We start from the raw sequence: 20,235 nt of genomic DNA on the forward strand, positions 1-20,235 counted from the left end.
TATTGGCCTTTTGCTTCTAGATGTAGCATTTCCTTAAGCATTTCTTTTTTTTCCCCCCAAATAATTATTTTTTTATTTCATTTTTTAATTTGTTCTAATTAGTTATACATGACCGAATGCATTTGACACATTGTACACAAATGGAATACAACTTCTCCTTCCTCTGGCTGAATATGGTGCAGAGTCACACCATTGTGTAATCATACATATAGGGTAATAATGTCTGTCTCATTCCATTGTCCTTCCCCTCCCCACACCCCCTCCCCTTTCCTCACTCCCCTCTGCACAATCCAAAATTCCTTCATTCCCCCTCTTCCCTCCCATTATGGGTTAGCATCCGCTTATCAGAGAAAACATTCAGCCTTTGGTTTTTTGGGTTTGGCTTATTTCGCTTAGCATGATATTCTCCAGCTCCGTCCATTTATCTGCAAAAATCATAATTTCATTCTTCTTTAAAGCTGAGTAATATTCCATTGTGTGTATGTACAACATTTTCTTTATCCACTCATGTGTTGAAGAACACCTAGGTTGGTTCCATAGTTTGGCTATTATGAATTGAACTGCTATAAACATTGATGTGGCTGTGCTACTATAGTATGCTGATTTTAAGTCCTTTGGGTATAAATTGAAGAGTGGGATAGTTGAGTGAAATGGTGTTTCCATTCCAAGTTTTCTGAGGAATCTCCATATTGCTTTCCATAGTGGTTGCACCAATTTGCTGTCTCACCAGCTATGTAAGAGTATACCTTTTCCCCCACATCCTTGCCAATACTTATTGTTGCTTGTATTCTTGATATTAGCCATTCTGCCTGGAGTGAAATTAAATCATAGATTAGTTTTGATTTGCATTTCTCTAATCACTAGAGATGATGAACATTTTTTCATATGTTTGTTGATGGATTGTATTTCTTCTTCTGTTCATTTCCTTAGTGTATTTATTGATTGGGTTATTTGTTTTGAGTTCTTTATACATCCTGGAAATCAATGTTCTGTCTGAGGTGACCATGTGGTAAAAATTTTCTCCCATTCTGTTTCTTTTTTTTTAACTTTGTTTTTAGAGAGAGAGAGAGAATTTTTTTTTTTTTAATTTTTGGAGGACACAACATCTTCGTTTGTATGTGGTGCTGAGGATCGAACCCGGGCCGCATGCATGCCAGGCCAGCGTGCTACCGCTTGAGCCACATCCCCAGCCCCCATTCTGTTTCTTCACATTATTGTTTCCTTTGCTGAGAAGAAGCTTAGTAGTTTGATACCATCCCATTTATTGATTCTTGATTTTACTACTTGTGTTCTAGGAGTCTTGTTAAGGAAGTCAGTTCCTAAGCTGACATAGTGGAGATTTTGTCCTACTTTTTCTTCTACTAAGCATAGGGTGTCTGTTCTAGTGCTCCTTAGGCATTTCTTATACTTCCAGTTTAGTAGTTAGGAATGCCTTCAGTTTTTGTTTGTCTGCTACAGGCTTTGTTTCTTAATGATAGCTTTTGTGGTATATAGTATTCTTTTTTTTTTTTTTTTGATGCTAGGGATTGAACCCAGGGCTTTGCACATGCAAGGCAAGCACTCCACCAACTGAGCTGTATTCCCAGCCGTGTATATAGTATTTTTGACTGTCAGTGGGTTTTCTTTCATCACTCTGAATATATCATCTCATTCTCTCCTGGCCTACAAAGTTTAATCTGCTGTTACTCTAGTGACAATTCCCTTATATGAATGCATTTTTGATATTTTTTTTTTGTCTTAATGGTTTTAAAATTCTCTCTGACTTCTGATAGATTGATTATAATATGCCTTGGAGAGAACCTCTTTTGAGTTTAATTGGAGTTCTGGATATGCATATCTCTCTCAAGACGTGGGAAATTTTCAGCTATTTATTTGTTAAATGTGCATTGTGCATGTTTCTCCATCTCTTCCTCCTCTGGAATTCACATAATGCAAATATTTGTTTACTTAATCTGTGGGACCTTTGAGATATGGTTGTCTTTCACCTCCTGTTTGGGTTAATTAAAATGACCAATTTTCACGTTCAGAAATTCTTTCTTCTTCTTGATCTAGTCTGTTGTGGCTCTCAATTTTATTTTTTAATTTCATTCATTTAATTATCCACCTATAAAATTTCTGGTTCTTTTTTAATGATATCTATTTGTTGTGTTTCTCATACGATGACATTATTTTCCAGATTTTATTGGGTTGTCTGTCTGTATTCTCTTATCTCACTGAGCTCTTCCATAAGATCATGCTTCCTTTTTTTTTTTTTAGGGTCTGTTATTAGAGAATTATTGTATACCTTAGAGTGTCATCTTTCCTTGCTTTTTAATTCATCTCTAATTGATGCCTATACATTCAGTATACCAGTCACCTTTTCCAATTTTTATGGAATAGAAAGATACTAGTATGTAGGTTGTCTGAGGCTATGTTAGTGTCCTAGGCTGTAGGTGTTTGTGACTGTGGTGGTATGGTGTTTTTGTTGGGATTGGGGCTGCTCCCTGGCTGTATGTCAGGTAGGCATGGGCATGTTGGGCTCTGTGTCTGCTTTCCCTTTGTTCAAGTCTTCTGTTTCCCAGGGAATGGGATGCTGCCTGGGTTTTGCAGCTAGAATCTCAGCCTTTCTGCTAGGCCTAGGCTCTGAGCAGTTGGGGTTGTAGTGCTGCAGCCATCCATGTGAGTGTGTGGAATGAGGGTACAGATTTAAGAATGGAGATGTGCTATGGCTACTAGCTTTCAGGATAGGATGCACTCTAGTAGTAGGTGTGGTTATAAGCCCATGACCATTTGGGCAAATTTTCCCAGAGACAGATCCTCCTGTTTCCCAGGATTCATACATGAATATGTTCTGGAACTGATGGGAGAAAGGTCTTTAGAATTCTGGATATTTTTGTGGATAGGATATGGCGGTGTGTTTCATTGTTCCAGGCAGAATTTCACACAGTGACACTACTTACAGGAATGTGTCTCATTCCCACTTGAATCTGGGCTTCTTTTGTTCATCATTTTCATTCAGTCTTCTCCCTGGATAGAGAAGCACAGGCACATGGCTTTATAGGTTCAGAGAACAAATGGGATGTGTGTGCTACTGTAGGCATGTATGCTACCTAGTGTAGCTAAATCTAAATTGATAACATTTGGAAATATATAAAGTTTATAATCTCTGCACATATGCAGATTTAGTGGTTCTCTTTAAAAACAAAAGTCCTTAGTTCCAGAATGGGAGTGGAGAACTGTCCTATAAGGGTAATTCTGTGGAAGGGTAGCAAAATAACCTGTTTCTAAGATATACATTTTCTTCCTTTGGTTTGATCTCTTTCAGAACAAATTGGAGCTCTGGCAGATCAGCACATTATTCATGTGGCATGTGGAGAGTCCCACAATCTGGCCCTTAGTGACCGGGGCCAGCTGTTCTCTTGGGGTGCAGGGAGTGATGGTCAACTAGGACTCATGACTACTGAGGATTCTGTGGCAGTGCCCAGGTAAGAATGCCACAGAAAGGAATCTGGGCTTCAAGTCTCAATTGTTTTAAAAATTACTTTCTGCTTGTTGCTATGGCAGACTCCTTGTTTTTGTTCTGTTTTCTTTATTGTATTGCTGTTTCCTTTGTGCTACTGCTGTGCCTTTATATTGCTGTAGCACAAAAATTGTGATTATTTGCAGAAATGTCTGCCTCTAGTTCAAAAAGTAAGTTGGTCCGGAACCGAATTTTATTTGTTCTAGTAGCCTGGTTAAGAGCTGACTTCCTGGCACTCGATAAATATTTGAATAAAAAAGGCATCTTTTCACATCTTAGATTTATCAACCTTCATAAGATTATAAAAAATCTGAATTATTCAGTTAAGTACTTTAAAGTAGAATCATAAGGCTGACTCTCATATGCCAAATTACCTTTAGCATTAAAAATAGCTAAAATATCAAATGTAGATTCTTTTATTTTTTAATATTTATTTTTTAATTATATTTGGACACAATACCTTTGTTTTATTTTTATGTGGTGTAGAGGATCGAACCCAGGGCCTCACATGTGCTAGATAAGCGCTCTACCACTGAGCCACAACCCCAGCCCCAAATATAAATTCTTTAATGCAAAAATTAATATAATTAATGGTTTTGAAATTCTTAACTATTTACTTCTAAATTTTGTCTATTTATTTTTTATTTTTGGGGGCGGTATTGGGGATTGAACTCAGGGGCACTCCACCACTGAGCCACATTCCCATCCCTATTTTGTATTTTATTTAGAGACAGGGTCTCACTGAGTTGCTTAGTGCTTCACTTTTCCTGAGGCCGGCTTTGAACTCTCAATCTTCCTGCTTCAGCCTCCTGAGCTACAGGGATTACAGGCGTGCACCACTACACCCAGCTACTTCAAAATTTTAGAAGATTTAGCCAAGTATCTAATAGATAATTCATCACTTAAGAAAATATTCAAAATAGTTATTTTCAGATGATTTTTGCTGGGGTGGTATCTGTCTGTTGAGGGTTTTTTTTTTTTTTTTTTTTGGTCATTTTACTTTATTTTTTATGTGGTGATGAAGGGGATTGAACCCAGGGCCTCATGCATGCTAGGCAGGTGCTTTATCACTGAGCTATTTCCCCAGTCCTGTTGAGGATTTTTCATGATCAGAGAGGCTGTTAATTTTCTTCATTTAATGCCAGTTCTTTTATTCTACATACCCCTGTAACACATGCTTGGTATACTGCATATTTCTATATACTAGTACTTGTTATGTTCTTTGTATTTGTTTCTTTTAATATCTGATTTTTATTTCAAAACTTTGACTTCTTGATGGCAGGAGACCTGGATTATTCATTTTAATATTATCATTTTTAAGGGTGCCTGGCCCATACATTGCTCAGTATTAGGTTAATAAATGGCCTGTTTTCCCCTTCTTATCCCGTTTTTAAGGACAGTATATCTCCCTCTTCCTTTTTGCCTTTCCTAAGTTTTTCTCTTTAATTAAAAGCTGTTTTAAGGGAAAAAGGAACATGGAGGTGAGAGCGATTTGATTTATTTTTTGATAAATTCCAGCCAGTAATGTCTTAGATTATTTTTTCCAAAAATTAATTTGGCAGTAAGAAAAGAGGATTGCTCTATTTTAGTTACATTGTGTGTAACATTAGGGAAAAATTTTGATAACATTAATGACAAAAATATTTCATTTGTTGGTGACCAAAGACTCAATTCAAGTTTTTAAATCGAATTTCTTTTCTAAAAAAGTAATCTGTGTTATAGTAACGATTTAATTAATTTAATTAATCATGTTTAAACTATGAATGACTTACAAGAATGATTTGTATAGTTTTAACTATATAATTTACTTGAAATAAATTATTAATACCATGGTATTTTGGGAAGTAACAGTTTTGAGAACAAACAGCCTTGGATTTAATATTGGTTCTGTTATTTACAAGGTGAATGACTTTGGGCAAATTGAACTTTTCTAAGCCGCATTTTCCTAACTTCAAAATGAAATTTTATATTTTTTACTTTATGGAGTTATTGGGAAGATAGAACGAGATGAGTAGGTAAAGCATAGTTTATGTTTGTATTGTATGTACCCCTCCTCTCCACCTCCAGGGTATAATTTTTGTATTTATCTTTGTTCTTTTGATCTGTTTCCCTTCCTAAATGTGATCATGAGGGTTGTTTGAGAATTGATCCAATAAGGGGACAATTTGTTCTGGGGATTTTGTATGGAAACTGGACAAGAAAAAGGGCCGTTGCTGCATTGTAACTCCTAAAACACTTGGTAGTAATGCATTTAAAATTTTTTTAAATCGGCGAGATTCTATAAACTATTCATATATGTAACAACTTTGAATGTCCAGGGAAATATTCTGAGTTATAAAAAGCTAATCCCCAAGGGTATGTAATTTGATTTCTGTAACATTCTTAAAATAACAGCATTTTAGAAATAGAGGCTAGGATAGTGGTTTCCGGGGGATAGGGTTGGGTAATGAGACAGGGGAGGAGTGATTATAAAAGTGCACCATGAAGAATCCTTGATGATGATCTTTGAACCAACACACATGATAAATTAATACATGACTGCAGGTGTAGCTCAGTGGTAGAGCACTTGCCTACCATGTGTGAGGTCCTGATTTCTGTTCCCAGCAGAAGGAAAAAAAATAGTACATATCTTAATTAAAAAAAACATTATTGCAAAAAAAAATAATGCTAATAATCATCTGAGTATTTGGAAAACAAATGGTGCCAATAGATTTGCAGAATACAAGATTGCATCTTTTGGCCATTGTGAATAATGCATCTATGAATGTAAACATAAAGTATCTCTTTAGTAATATGATTTCAGTCCTTTTGGATATATAACTAGAGGTAAAATTGCTGGATCATGACAGTCCTGTAGTTTGTTTGGTATGGGGGATTGAACCCAGGGACATTTTACCACTGAGCTGCATCCCTAGCTCTTTTAATTTTTTTTTTTTTTTTTTTGAGACAGGGTCTCACTAAGTTGCTCAGACTGGTCTTGAACTTGTGATCCTCCTGCTTCAGCCTCCCTCGTAGCTGGGGTTATAGTTCTGCACCACTGAACCCAGTGGGAATATTTGCGATAATCGTGTTTGTATGTGAATGTTCAATCTTAGGAAAGCCTTTTCTGTTTTAGGTTAATACAGAAGCTGAACCAACAGACAATATTACAAGTTTCCTGTGGCAACTGGCATTGCTTGGCTCTTGCAGCAGGTAATGTAGCATTAAATATATGCCAATGCCGTGAAATTTTGAAAATATTTTTCTCCTGCAGTTGCATTAATTTATCTCCAAACTTTAACTGCATTGGTCTTGAGCAGTAACAGTTCTCAGACAGCCTTTGCATATCTCATCCTTTCTCCAGGGTGTGGATGAAATAGGTGCTAATCATTGTTACCCCAGCACACGCAGGGGAAAGATGAACGAGAAGCAGGATGATACCTAAGTGTTCTTGAGAATATAGAAAATTGGTTTGTTTTGTTTCTTATGGCTATAGCCTACTCTCAAGTTCCATTTTACTGTCAAGATCCCAAATAAATGTAAAGGAAGGAGTTAAGAGAAACCTAAGCCAGCAAACAACACTGTACTTTGTTAGAAGACATCTGCCCTTACACATCCTCTTCAATCATTTGTTTAGAAGTTGGTGCTCTTAGCCTGGATCTCCTGAAGTTCTAGGTCTCTTAGTCTTAATATGGTCACAACTAATTGAACTTGCTTAATAGATCTAAGCCTGGTAGTTGGCTTGTTCAAAATTGAATTTATTTACTTAATGTGTTCTTTGCATAATAGTATTGTCATGTCAAGTGGGAGTTTTGGTTTTGATAGTCTTAAAGCATGAAGTGTCTTTGTTCCTTTGCTCTGGGGTGAGTTTGGGGTATGTGGAAGGGTAACTAACAAATGATCCTAATAACGTGATTATTTTTGTGCATGGAACTTGTAGCCATTTTTGTAATATTAGTTATTCTGTTCTTTTTTCAGATGGCCAGTTCTTCACATGGGGAAAAAACAGCCATGGTCAGCTGGGGCTAGGGAAGGAGTTCCCTTCTCAAGCCAGCCCACAGAGGGTGAGGTCCCTGGAGGGCATCCCGTTGGCCCAGGTGGTAGCAGGAGGGGCTCACAGCTTTGCCCTATCTCTCTCAGGAGCTGTTTTTGGCTGGGGGATGAATAATGCAGGACAGCTAGGACTCAGTGATGAAAAAGGTTGGTAAACTACATGTACCTCTTTAGTTCAAAAGCACATTTGTTTGTTTAATACATACTTCTTGAGGTTCTAGTATGTGTTGGCCTCATGCTAAATACTAAGGGAGCAGCAATGAACAAAACAGAACATCTGTGGCTTAGTGGAAACTATTCTAGTGGGCAAACATAAACAACAAACTCATAAATATATGGTATGTCAAGGATTCACAAACAACAAACTAGTAAATACGTAGTTCTGATAGGAACTTGTTTGAGCAGAGCCCGTAGGAAGTGGGACATTTAGATTTCTGCAGAAAGAATATTCCAGCCAAAGTGAACAGTATGTGCAAATGCTGTGATGTGAAAAGATGTATGGTCTAGAGGGAGAAATGGGAGGAGGGACAGATGGAGGTCAAAGAGGTAGTACCAGGGTAAGGATTTGGCTTCATCTGTTAGTGAGTCTTGCTCTTGTTAGCAAGACTAAGTGTTGGAGGAGAGAAGTGATCCTGTTTGACCAGTAGCTGCCATTAGCTGCATAAGTGGGTCAAGGGGGAAAACCAGGTTGGAGTTAGTGAGAGTAAAGTCTGATTTTTGTGCAGCATTTGAAGAGGACCTATTTGCACGTTGTTGAATGTGTGGTTTAAAACAGGGAAAAGTAGAAGGATACAGTTATTTTGTGGAGGGTTAGTGGGCAGAGTAAGAAAGTGTCGGGAAACCATGAGTTAGCTTTGGGATACATTAAAATTGAGGTCTGTTGGACATCTGTTTTAGTCAGCTTTTTCACTGCTGTGATTAAAAGACATAACCAGAACAATTGTAGAGGGGAAAAAGCTTATTTGAGGGCTCATGGTTTCAGAGGTCTCAGTCCTTAGAAGTCCATTCCTTGAGTTTCAAGGTAAGCTGAACATCAAGGTGGAAGATTATGGCAGAGGCAAACAGCTCACATGATGATCAGGAGGCAGAGAGAGAGTCTCCATTCACCAGATACAAAATATATTACCTCAAAACCACTTCCCCAATGCCCACCTCCTTCAGCTACAACCTATCTGCCTTCAGTTACCACTGAGTTAATCCCCATCAAGGTACTAATAAATTGATTGAGTTAAGTCTCTCATAACCCAATTGTTTCTCCTCCAAACCATCTTGGCATTGTCTCACACATGAGCTTTTGGGGGACACCTCACATCCAAACCATAACAACATCCAAACAGAGATGCAGGTAGGAAGTTGCATATGTGCCAGGAAACCAGGGGAGACCCAAAATTCATGCTATGATAGTTGTGTGTATTTCATATAAAAATTAATGGTAGTGATATTCTAATGCTTCATTGATCTTATTCTAGATCGAGAGTCTCCTTGCCATGTAAAACTTTTACGAACCCAGAAAGTTGTCTATATTAGTTGTGGAGAAGAACATACAGCAGTCCTCACAAAGGTAAGGGCATTGGAGAACTCTGTTTTGGTTCAGGTTATGGGATAGGCAATTATAATAGATTATTTTAGAGTAGTGATTATGTTTAATTACCATATTGTGGCTTGAACTTGAATGCTGCCTTTAGCTTTTGTTTTATTGTTTTCCAAAGAAATAGGAACGAAATTGCTTTCTTGTATCTGTGTTTACCTATTTGGTAAACTTCTACCAGTTAAAAATATTTCAGTATAAAAATGAAAAAAGTAGTTCAATGAAATACCTTTTGAATATATATACATAAATGTGTATGTGTGTGTGTATAAGTAAATAAATAACAGAATCCTGTATTCTTTTAAAATAAGATATTTAAAAAAAAAAGCCAGGCACAATGGTATTCACCTGTAATCCCAGGAACTTGAGAGACTGAGGCAGAAGGATCACAAGTTCAAAGTCAGCCTCAGCAACTTAGTGAGGCCATGAGCAACTTAGTGAGACACTGTCTAAAAATAAAAAAAGACTGGGGATGTGGCTCAGTCATTAAGAGTACCTGGGTTCAATCACTGGTACCAATAAATAAGCAAGTAAGTAAATAAATAAAATATGTAAAAAAGAAATAGCAATTTAATTGTTTTAAAATCATTAATATGTTTCTTTTATTTCTAAATAGTTACATTCTAGAAAGAAAATTTGTATTTTCATATAGAGCAAATGCCATTATATATATACTTTAATTAAATAGGTTAGCATTTAATCTAATACAACTTTTAAAAAACCTTACTTTTCAAGGAGTTTGTGGAGTACTTAATTTATTTTCTTCCTTCCTTCCTTTTTTCCTTTCTTTCTTCTTTTTAGTACTGAGAATTGAATTAGGGGTTCTCCTACACAAATCTACATCCCCAGCCTTTTTTGTTTTTTTGAGGCAGGGTCTTGCTAAGTTGTTCACGTGACCTCAAATTTGTGATCTCTCTGTCTAATCCCTACCAACTGGGATTACAGATGTACCTCACCACACCTGTTCTCTTAATATCTTCTTGTTTTTTTTAAATTTTGCTTCCTAATATGTCATTGTGCTTTAAACAGTTTCCAAAATTTGCAAATGGCACACATTCCCTTGAGAAGGGCTTTCTATGTTCCTTGAATACATAGTCTTAAATTTCTTTTTTATTCTTTTTGCTATTTAAATAATGTTCTCAGGAGGTGATTTTGGCCAAGTATTAAGTGAGCATAGTGTCTTGCATGGACCATTCTGATGGGAATTTTGTATACAGGTTTCAGAGGAAGGTTCTTAAATTTAGAGATACAGTAATGTCATATTGATGTTTGTTCTTTGTTAGAGTGGAGGTGTGTTCACCTTTGGTGCTGGTTCTTGTGGGCAACTTGGACATGACTCCATGAATGATGAGGTTAATCCAAGAAGAGTTCTAGAGCTGATGGGCAGTGAAGTAACTCAGATTGCTTGTGGCAGGTGGGTGTTCCTCAGAGCTTCCTGCTGGAAGACCCAGAAATGGGTCTCGTTCTTATAAGTGATGGAGAATGTGATGACACCTAACCTCCATCATTTTAGGAAATCTTTACTGCATGCATACCTACAGTGAAATTTGGAGAAAGTCAGATTCTGGGATATAGCAAGGAAGGGTTTTAGGTAAGCAGAGAAATAGGGAATAGTAGGCCTCTTTTGGGACAGAGAGTAGCAGCAGGTGGGGAAGAGATGAAGAAAGGAGAAAGTTCCACAGAGCCTTTTGGAAATTTTGACTGGGCCTACACTGCTTCTTCCCTTTCATCCATATGGCAGCAGGTTTATTCAACTTTTTCCACAAGTTACTACCTCCCCATTAACTGGAGTGTGAGAGAAGGAGAATATTATGGAGAGCCAGTCATTGCAAAAAAAAAAAAAAAAAAGAAAAGTCACATATTGTCACTGGGGAGGTTCCATGGGGCACCCCTAAGGACTCCTATGCTTTTATTTGGAAATTAAAGGTCAGAGTCTGAGAGTGTGTCCATGTTAGTGGATACTTTGACCATGAGTTGTTTAATTTTTCCACAGACAACACACTCTAGCCTTTGTGCCTTCTTCTGGACTCATCTACGCATTTGGTTGTGGAGCTAGAGGTCAACTAGGAACTGGACACACTTGTAATGTTAAGTGCCCATCTCCTGTGAAGGGTTATTGGGCTGCCCACAGTGGACAGCTTTCAGCCCGAGCCGGTAAGATTTGCACTAGATTTTAATTATATTTTAAATGACTAAAACATATATCTATATGTTTGTTTCCAACATATTTTGAATTTACATCTCTTATATATCTTGAAGTCTTTTGAAGGGAATTAATATGAGGTTTTTTAAAAACAATAATCAACAAATATTTCAGTTCTTGCTATGCATGAAACTCTGAAATCCTAGAAAATAAATAAAACACAAAATGTTAGCGCCAAGAATCTTGGTGATAGTGTATAAGTTTTATTGTTGTTAATACTGATGGTTAACTATTTATTGAATGTTTAACCAAATTCATTATTATGCTAAGCCTCAGAACAACCTATTAGTGGTTGTCATCTTTGTAGAGGTGAGAGAACTGAGTCTTCAAGAGGGTCAGTAACTTTCCTAAAGTCACAAGGATCCTGGAGGCAGGACTGAACCAAGATTGGCCCCATTTGAAAGCCTATGCTCTTAGTGCCAATTCTGTGTTATTCTCTACTTTACTATTGGTGTTTTGGTCATAGCATGACATGATCTCTTTTCATGCCTTTTTCCCCCCTTCTCTTAAAAATATTCAACAGAGTATTCATTTGTTTGGAAATCAAAATAAGGCAGTCATTCATATTGAGTGCTGCCTCGTCTTTTTTTTTTCCTTTCTTTTGTTTTGTGGTACTACTGGCAATTAAACCCAGGGGTGCTTTACCACTGAGCTACGTCCTCATTCTTTTTTATTTTGTGAGACAGAGTCTTGCTAAGTTGCTGAGGCTGTCCTTGCTTAGATGTTTGACAAAATGATTTTATAAATGTGTAAGTTTGAACTTATTATGTAAATGCTGTGGCTTTAGGAAACCTCATGGTAATATGCGAGCACAGAAGACGACATGAAAGAGTATTTTGGTTAGAGGAAGTGTGAGCTGTGTTGGACAGGGTAATTTGGAGTTAGTCAGATAGAGGACTCTGAGTAGCAGTGGCAGTCCGATGGAGTGGCAAAATTCCAGGAGCACCATTCAGACTCTGCCCTAGGAGGTATCCCTCGGAGAATACAGTGTGTGCTGGGGTGTAGAGGAAAGAGGCATGGAGAATGAATAACATTGTGTGGGATATTAGCAATAAAGCAATATCATGGTATCAGTGTTTATGTGGGTGCATGTAATGGCGGATAAACCAGAGAGCAGGAAATAGAAGTCCTTATGTTGCCAGATTTATCCTGAAGTGGCTAGGGTCCACCTCAGATGCGGAATTATTTGTTAGGCATATGTTACCATTTATAGTAGTGCCCATTTTAGATTTCAGGTCAGTGCCATGATAGAGTTAGCATGAAAAATAGAAATGAGGTCAGGATTAGCTGGCAGTGAAGCGGGGGCAGAGCTAGAATGGAGGGTACTGTTTTATATATTTATTTTTAATTGCAGTAGAAGTAATACTGGGCACTGAGCCAGGAGATTTGGTTTCTTCTCTAATGTGATTAAAATGGATAAGAAGCCACTCTGATGCATATTTTGGAATATTAGAAAAGGGATCAAGAAGAAACTTCAATTATTGAAAAATATGCTGTTGGAAATTTTTTTGGCAGATCGCTTTAAATATCATATTGTTAAGCAGATCTTCTCTGGAGGAGACCAAACTTTTGTACTCTGCTCCAAATATGAGGTAAAATTTTCTTTTGACTATCACTTGGGGGTGAAATATTGGTAAACCAATGTTTATTTTAATAATTATATTAAAATGGTATTGGGTCTTTGTTTTCACCTGTTTTATTAATATAAGCAAACAACCTTAAAGAAGTTATCTCCATTTGATTCCTTTTAAGTGTTAATAATGTTCCTAATCATAGAGTTCTAATTTACAACTTATTTATTTTTGCCCATATTTTTTTCTAACAAAAATTTAATGAGGCCTAAAGAGTTTTTGCTTGCTTTGGCATTATTTGATTTTTCATTTCTTTTCTTCATTGTTAGGTACCAACACATTCTAGGTATTTCAGAACTTGGTGGTTTCTTTGTTTGATGTGATTGAGTGTAACATATAACTGATACCACAACAGTCATGTATCTTTTATCTTTTTTTTTTTAAAGAGAATTTTTGATATTTATTTTTTAGTTCTCGGCGGACACAACATCTTTGTTGGTATGTGGTGCTGAGGATTGAACCTGGGCCGCACACATGCCAGGCGAGCGCGCTACCGCTTGAGCCACATCCCCAGCTCATGTATCTTTTATTTATAATCTGTTCATGACACCGCACCAAAATTTCCCTCCTTTTTCTTGCATCATTGTAGTGGGTAAGCCAGGAGAATGATGATAGTGTCTTTTCAGGTTTACAGTAGAGAGTCAAGTGGGAATCCAAGAATCTGTGAGAGGATCTGTTACACTTCTTCAGAGGCACTCAGTCTAAGATAAGCCCCATAGATTTGTTTGCAGCCCTCCACTTTTTCCCTGTTCATGTGCTTCTCTCCCCCTCCCCACTTTTATTCGATAAGCATTTTGGTAGGACCAACTCTGTTGTGCGTTGAAGGGGCCCTGACTGATAATAAAGGAATCAGGATTGCTGTGGGAAAAAGGGTCCTGTCCCCATTTGTCTCATATGTTGCCATCTTTAAATACATAAAGTTCTTGTCCTCTAGTTATTATAATTATTATAATTTTATGATTCTGATAAAAAAAAAAAGGTTCTGGTGAACACTGAGGCTGCAGGCTGGACATCTGGAACTTAAAATTTTCTAGGTCAGGATCCTGAGGAAGACTGTTTAGTGCTGCCCTCTGGGGTGATGTGGAATTGCTACTTTTGGCTTGTTTAGACATCACAGAGAAATCCTGAGGGAAGTGGAAGTCATTCTTTGTTTCTTCTAGATGCCTCAAAAGCAAAATTGAAAACATAGGATTTTAGTGTAGTAACTTATTTTGTCCATGAATAGTTAGAATTTTGAATATTCATTTCCTTAACAAACTGACTTGAGTAATATTTTACAACTTGATTTTTCCTTGTTATTCAACATAAAACTTAGTTTCACTCCTTTTATCAATATAGAATCTGATCTATAGTTGAATTTTAAATTGATTAACATTGTTGGGTATAGAAAACAATACTTTGATGAAAAGAAAGTAAAGTATCATAAGGCAATATTAGAGAAATAGGGCAGGTTAAATAAACAACTGGTGTTGGTAGCAGTGGTGCATGCTTATAATCCCAGTGGCTCTGGAGCCTGAGGCAGGAGGATTGCAAGTTCAAAGCCAGCCTCAGCAACTTAGTAAAGTCCTAGGCAAGTTAGCTAGACCCTGTCTCTAAACAAAATACAAAAAAGGGCTGGGGATGTGGCACAGTGGGTAAGCACCCCTGGGTTCAATCCCTGGTACCAAATAAATAAATAAATAAATAAAATAAACAATTGGTAATAGAGGTATGCATTGAAAACTCGAGATAAAAAAGATAAAAGCAACTATAAAATGGAATATTTCTTAAGGTGTTTTTCTTTTTAAAATGGAAACCTATGCACATATACTTAAACTATTAACTGTAGATGTTTAGATATAAACTGATAAAATTAATGTGGTTACCTAATTACCATTGTCAAAGACCAAGAAAAGCATTTGAATAGTGACAGCCTCCATTTTATATTTATATAGTGCTCATTCTTTAATTCAAGCCTTAAAGTGGAAGAAGGGAGGAGAGGAGATAATAGATTGAGTGTCCCTTACCCAAAATGCTTAGGAATAGAAAAAACATTTCATATGTTTATTTATATATTTATTTATGAGTCTGGAATATTTGTATGTATATAGTGAGATCTTGGGGATGAGGCTCAAGTGTAAACATGAAAATCACTTGTTTTAGATATATGCAATTAGGTTCATCTCATCTTGCACAAAAGTAAAATAAAAATGCATCAAAGACTTAGGAATTAGACCAGAAACCTTACAACTGCTAGAAGAAAACAGGTTTAACACTCCATCATATAGGTAGGCACTACCAGCTTCCCAAACAAGGTCTCTAAACCTCAACAAATAAAACCAAGAATTCTGAGTGGATGCTCTCAAATTAAAAAGCTTCTGCATAGGGAAGGAAATGATTACAAGTTTGAAAATAAAGCCCAGAATGGGAGAATCTTTGCCAGCTGCCCCTTTGAGAAGGGATTAATATCCAGATTAGATTAGATAAAGAACTCAAAAACTTAACATCAACACTAAATTTCTCCATCATCTGGGAAGGACATTGGTGTGGAGGACAATAACTGCCATGGCTCTGATGCTTTGACAGAACCTCTGATGTGTGGGGTCTTTTGGCCAATCATATGAGTTTTCAACTGGTGGAGCATTCATGGTTGCCCTGGGGGTTGAGATTGGTGTGGCTGGACCAAGAAAGAAGTCATATGCCAATTTCTACAAAAATTATGATTTTATGAAAGATTTTGAGGAGATGAAGAAGGCTGGAATATAAAGAATTTTTGGAATATAAAGAATTTCTTTAGATTGAGTTCCTTAGAAGTTGATTACTGACTTGTGTTTATGAACTGTAAAGTGTTCAGGAACACATGGGCTAAGGAATAGTTTTTCTTAGTAAGTAAACAATTACAAATGATGTGGGTGGGGGGAACTTAAACCAAAATAACCAACCTAGTCAATAAATGGGCAAAGGAACTGAAAACGTCTTTAAAGAAAAAAAATGCAACTGACCAAGAAATACATGAAAAGATGTTCAACATCTCTAGCAACGAGGAAAATGCAAATCAAAACTATACTAAGGTCCACCTCTAGTCAGAACAGCAATTATCAAGACTACAGTGTGGTAAGGATGTAGGGAAAAAGGTACCCTCTTACAAGTTGATGGGACTGAAAATCAGTACAAACACTTTGTAAAGCAGTATATAAAGTCCCCCAAAAAACCAGGAATGGGGGATGGAGGCAAGATGGCAGATAGCCGGACTTGGCTTTTCTCACAGCTCCATGACTCAGGACACAAACAGCGATAAAACTTCCTATCTGTGAGGTGAGTGAGAAAATCACTGCACTGATACTCAATATTGGACAGAGAGCCTTGAAGACTGGGAAATTTGGGGTACATCAGACAAGGATAAGGAACAGAATTGGCGCTAAGCTCCTGGCTGGAGTGGGGAAATTTAGATCTGTGAGTTCAGGGCTGAGTCCAATACGTGAATATGGTAGACGCCAACCGCAAGATCTAAACTGAGCCTAGCAAATCAGGAAAATCTCTGGCACAGAAAATTTCTGGCATAGAGACCATTTTGCCTGGGTGTAATATGGATCAGAGAGGCTGGGTAAAGCCTGCTCTCCCCCTCTCTCTTGAACCCAGCGGTGCTTCACAGGACTAGTGGCAGGCAGCAGCTGGAGAATCTGAATGGGCCCAGTGACAGCTCAATGAGAAGACAGTCCTTGGGAAGCCAGAAAGAGTGGAATCCCCAAATAGCAAGACTGATTCCCCCTTCCCATGAGAGGTTCTCTGGATAGAGTAGTGGGGTACAATCTTAGAAATGCGTTGATTCATCAACACCCGAGAATTCCCCATGCATTAAAACACTTGGGGCAATACTAGACACGAGCCCTGCCCCTGGGATCTTCACTTCCAGAAACTCAACACAGAACTCGGGACAACTGTACCCTGGAACTGAAGCTGAAAAGGCTGTTCCACAGCTCCTTACAATATCTCGGTGAAAAGGGAAGCTAAGACATTTTGGCACAGACAGCATGCATATACTCTTACTGATAATTCTGTTGTTTCTGTTTTTATTTTGTTTTTGAATGTATACTTATTGATACATGGTGGACACTTATGTATTTGTACACGTACATGTTTGTTCTGCTTTTTTTTTTTAACATTTCTTAAAGGTAGTTATTTTTCCATGCTCTGATTTTTGAGGATTAGGGTTTTTGGTTAGTATATTTTGGATTGATTTTCTATTATCTGTTTCACAACTGTTTCCCTTTGTTTCTATTTCTCTTTTTCTTGCTAACAGCCAAACTATTTTCTCTTTCACTCTTCCTTTAATAATTTTATTTTTTTCTTCTCTTCCCTCATAAGCATGTCCTACATTGCCTCTGAATTTGTCCTATTCACTTCTAAATCTACAAACCCGTTTCTACCCCTGCTCCTATCTCTTCTTTCCTCTTAATGAACTCTTTCTTTAACTGGATATTTATACATATTTGTATTAGTTTTTTTCTCATTTCTAGCCTTTTTTGAAGGCAATAATTACTTTTCATGGATCAGTATTTTGAGTACTAAGACGTTTGATTAGTATAGATTGATTTTGTTCTTGTATTATTTTTAATTTTATTTTATACATTTTTTTCTCTCACTTATCTGTTTTCCACCACTATTTCTCTCTTCTTCTGCTAGCAGCCAATCTCTATTGATCTCTCTTTCACTCTTCCTTTAATTTTTTCTGTTTTTTCTCCTCCTCCTTCAAAAATCATCAAGTCGTACATAACTTCTGTTCTATCCCTGTTCACCACTTGAAATTTTAAGCCTTTTAAAAATGTATTGTTTTTACAATGGACAATAACTGGTCATATCATATCTGATTATCCTGATAATCAACATTATAGATATCATAGCAAGAACTATTGGATTTAATGCTCTAAGTTGTTTGCATTGGTTGTTGTTATTATCTGTCTCCCCCTAAATTGTGAGGTACTGGAAATCTTCCGGGACACTATAAGTCCACAGGTAGAAACCCTGCTTCCTCAAAACCAACTGTTAGATGGGTAGACACACAAACAACCTGACAAAGCAAGGGAACAAATCACCCCAAACAAACCAAAATACTTCAATAATAATCCATTGTTACCACAATGGGACAAATGTCAGAGAAGGAGTTTAGAATGTTGATAGTTAAATGGAAGGCATTTATAATGTTAATAGTTAAATTGACCTGTGAGGTAAAGGACAATATAGGGAAAAAAATACAGGAATGAAAGATCACTTTCGTAAAGAGATAGAGATTCTGAAAAAAAAATCAAGCAGAAATCCTCAAAATGAAAGAATCAATAAATCAAATTAAAAATTCATTGGAAAGCATCATCAACAGACTAGACCACTTGGAAGACAAGAGTTTCAGGCAATGAAGACAAAATATATAATCTTGAAAATAAAGTTGATCATGGAGAAAAGATATTAAGAGACCATGAACAGAACTTCCAAGAAATATGGGATAAAACTGGGCTTGTGGCTCAGTGGTAGAGTGCTTGCGTAGCATGTATGAGGCACTGGGTTTGATTCTCGGCACCACATATAAATAAATAAACTCTATTGACAAAAAAAACTAATTAAAAAAAGAAAGAAAGAAAGAAAGAAATATGGGATAACATGAAAAGACCAAACTTTAGAGTTATTAGGATAGATGAAGCCTTGGAGAATCAAACCAAAGAAATGCACAGTCTTTTTCAATGAAATAATATCTGAAAAATTTTCAATCCTTAAAAATTAAGTGGAAAATGAAACACAAGAGGCTTATAGGACCCCAGATATACAAAATTACAACAGACCCACACCAAGGCATATTATTATAAAAATGCCTAACATATAGAGTAAGGATAAAATTTTAAAGGGTGACAGAGACAAATGATAGTCACATTTAGAAAAATGATAGGTCACAATCCAGATATCAGCTTATTTTTCAACCCAGACCTTCAAAACTAGGAAGTCTTGGAATAATATATACCAAGCTCTGAAAGAAAATGGATGCCAAATAAGAATATTGTACCCTGTAAAATTAAGCTTCAGAATTGACAATGAAATCAAAACCTCCCATGATAAACAAAAGTTAAAAGATTCACAACTGGAAGGCCTACACTACAAAACATACTCAATAAAATGTTTCATGAAGAAATGAAAAATAAAAGTGAAAAGCAGCTGGGTGTGGTGGCGCATACCTGTAATCCCAGTGGCTCAGGAGGCTGAGACAGGAGGATCACAAGTTCAAAGCCAGCCTCAGCAAAAGTGAGGTGTTAAGCAACTCAGATCTTGCCTCTGAATAAAATACAAAATAGGGCTGGGGTTATGGCTCAGTGGTCGAGTGCCTCTGAGTTCAATCTATGGTACCCCCTCTCAAAAAAAAGAATTCAAACTATCCCTATTTGCCGAAGACATGATTCTATATTTAGAAGACCCCCCCCAAAAAAAAACTCCACCAGAAAGTTCTTAGAACTCAACAAATTCAGCAAAATAGCAGGATACAAATTAATACCCATAAGTCAATTACATTCCTATACACCAATGATGAATTACCTGAAATTAGGAAAACTATCCCATTCACAATAGCCTCTAAAAAAATAAAATACTTGGGAATCAATCTAACAAAAGAGTTGAAAAACATCTGTAATTAAAAACACAGAACACTAAAGAAAGAAATAAAATAAGACCTTAGAAGATGGACAGATGTGCATGTTCTCGAATAGGCATAATTAATACTGTCAAAATGGCCTTACTACCAAAAGTACTATACACATTTAATGCAATTCCTATTAAAATTCCAATGACATTCTTCATAGAAGTAGAAAAAGCAGTTATGACGTTCATTTGGAAACATGAGAGGCCCAGAATAGTCAATCCTTAGGGAGAAAAGTGACACAGGAAGCATTTAAAAGACCAGATTTTAAATTATACAATAGAGCTATGGTAACAGAAATAGCATGGTATTGGTGCAAAAATGGACACGTAGACCAGTGTACAGAATACAAGACAGAGACAGACCCACATAAACATAGCCATCTTATACTTGACAAAGGTGTTATAACCATTCATTGGAGAAAACATAGCCTTTTCAACAAATGGGAAAACTGAAAATTCATATGTAGCAAAATGAAATTAAACCCCTATCTCTCACCCAGCAAAAAACTCAATTCAAAATGGACCAAGGACCTAGGATTTAGACCAGAGACTCTGCATTTACTAGAAGAAAATGTAGGCTCAGTTCTTCATCATGTTGGCTTAGGAACTGACTTCATCAACAAGTCTC

General features: G+C 36.8%; 1 protein-coding gene across 2 annotated transcripts in view; it reads left to right on the forward strand.

The window, feature by feature from the left end:
* Herc3 (HECT and RLD domain containing E3 ubiquitin protein ligase 3) overlaps positions 1-20,235 on the forward strand; it is a 121,487-nt gene that overhangs the window by 38,860 nt on the left and 62,392 nt on the right. For both annotated transcript variants that reach the window (XM_077803611.1, XM_026405193.2), the window contains 7 exons: positions 3,305-3,464; positions 6,615-6,691; positions 7,457-7,678; positions 9,001-9,092; positions 10,403-10,533; positions 11,113-11,273; positions 12,838-12,914. In XM_077803611.1, coding sequence (XP_077659737.1) covers positions 3,433-3,464; positions 6,615-6,691; positions 7,457-7,678; positions 9,001-9,092; positions 10,403-10,533; positions 11,113-11,273; positions 12,838-12,914 — 792 coding nt within the window. In that variant the 5' untranslated portion in view covers positions 3,305-3,432. The remainder of the gene's footprint in view (positions 1-3,304; positions 3,465-6,614; positions 6,692-7,456; positions 7,679-9,000; positions 9,093-10,402; positions 10,534-11,112; positions 11,274-12,837; positions 12,915-20,235) is intronic.

This window comes from Urocitellus parryii, chromosome 10 (assembly GCF_045843805.1).
Source record: "Urocitellus parryii isolate mUroPar1 chromosome 10, mUroPar1.hap1, whole genome shotgun sequence".
Lineage (NCBI taxonomy): Eukaryota > Metazoa > Chordata > Mammalia > Rodentia > Sciuridae > Urocitellus > Urocitellus parryii.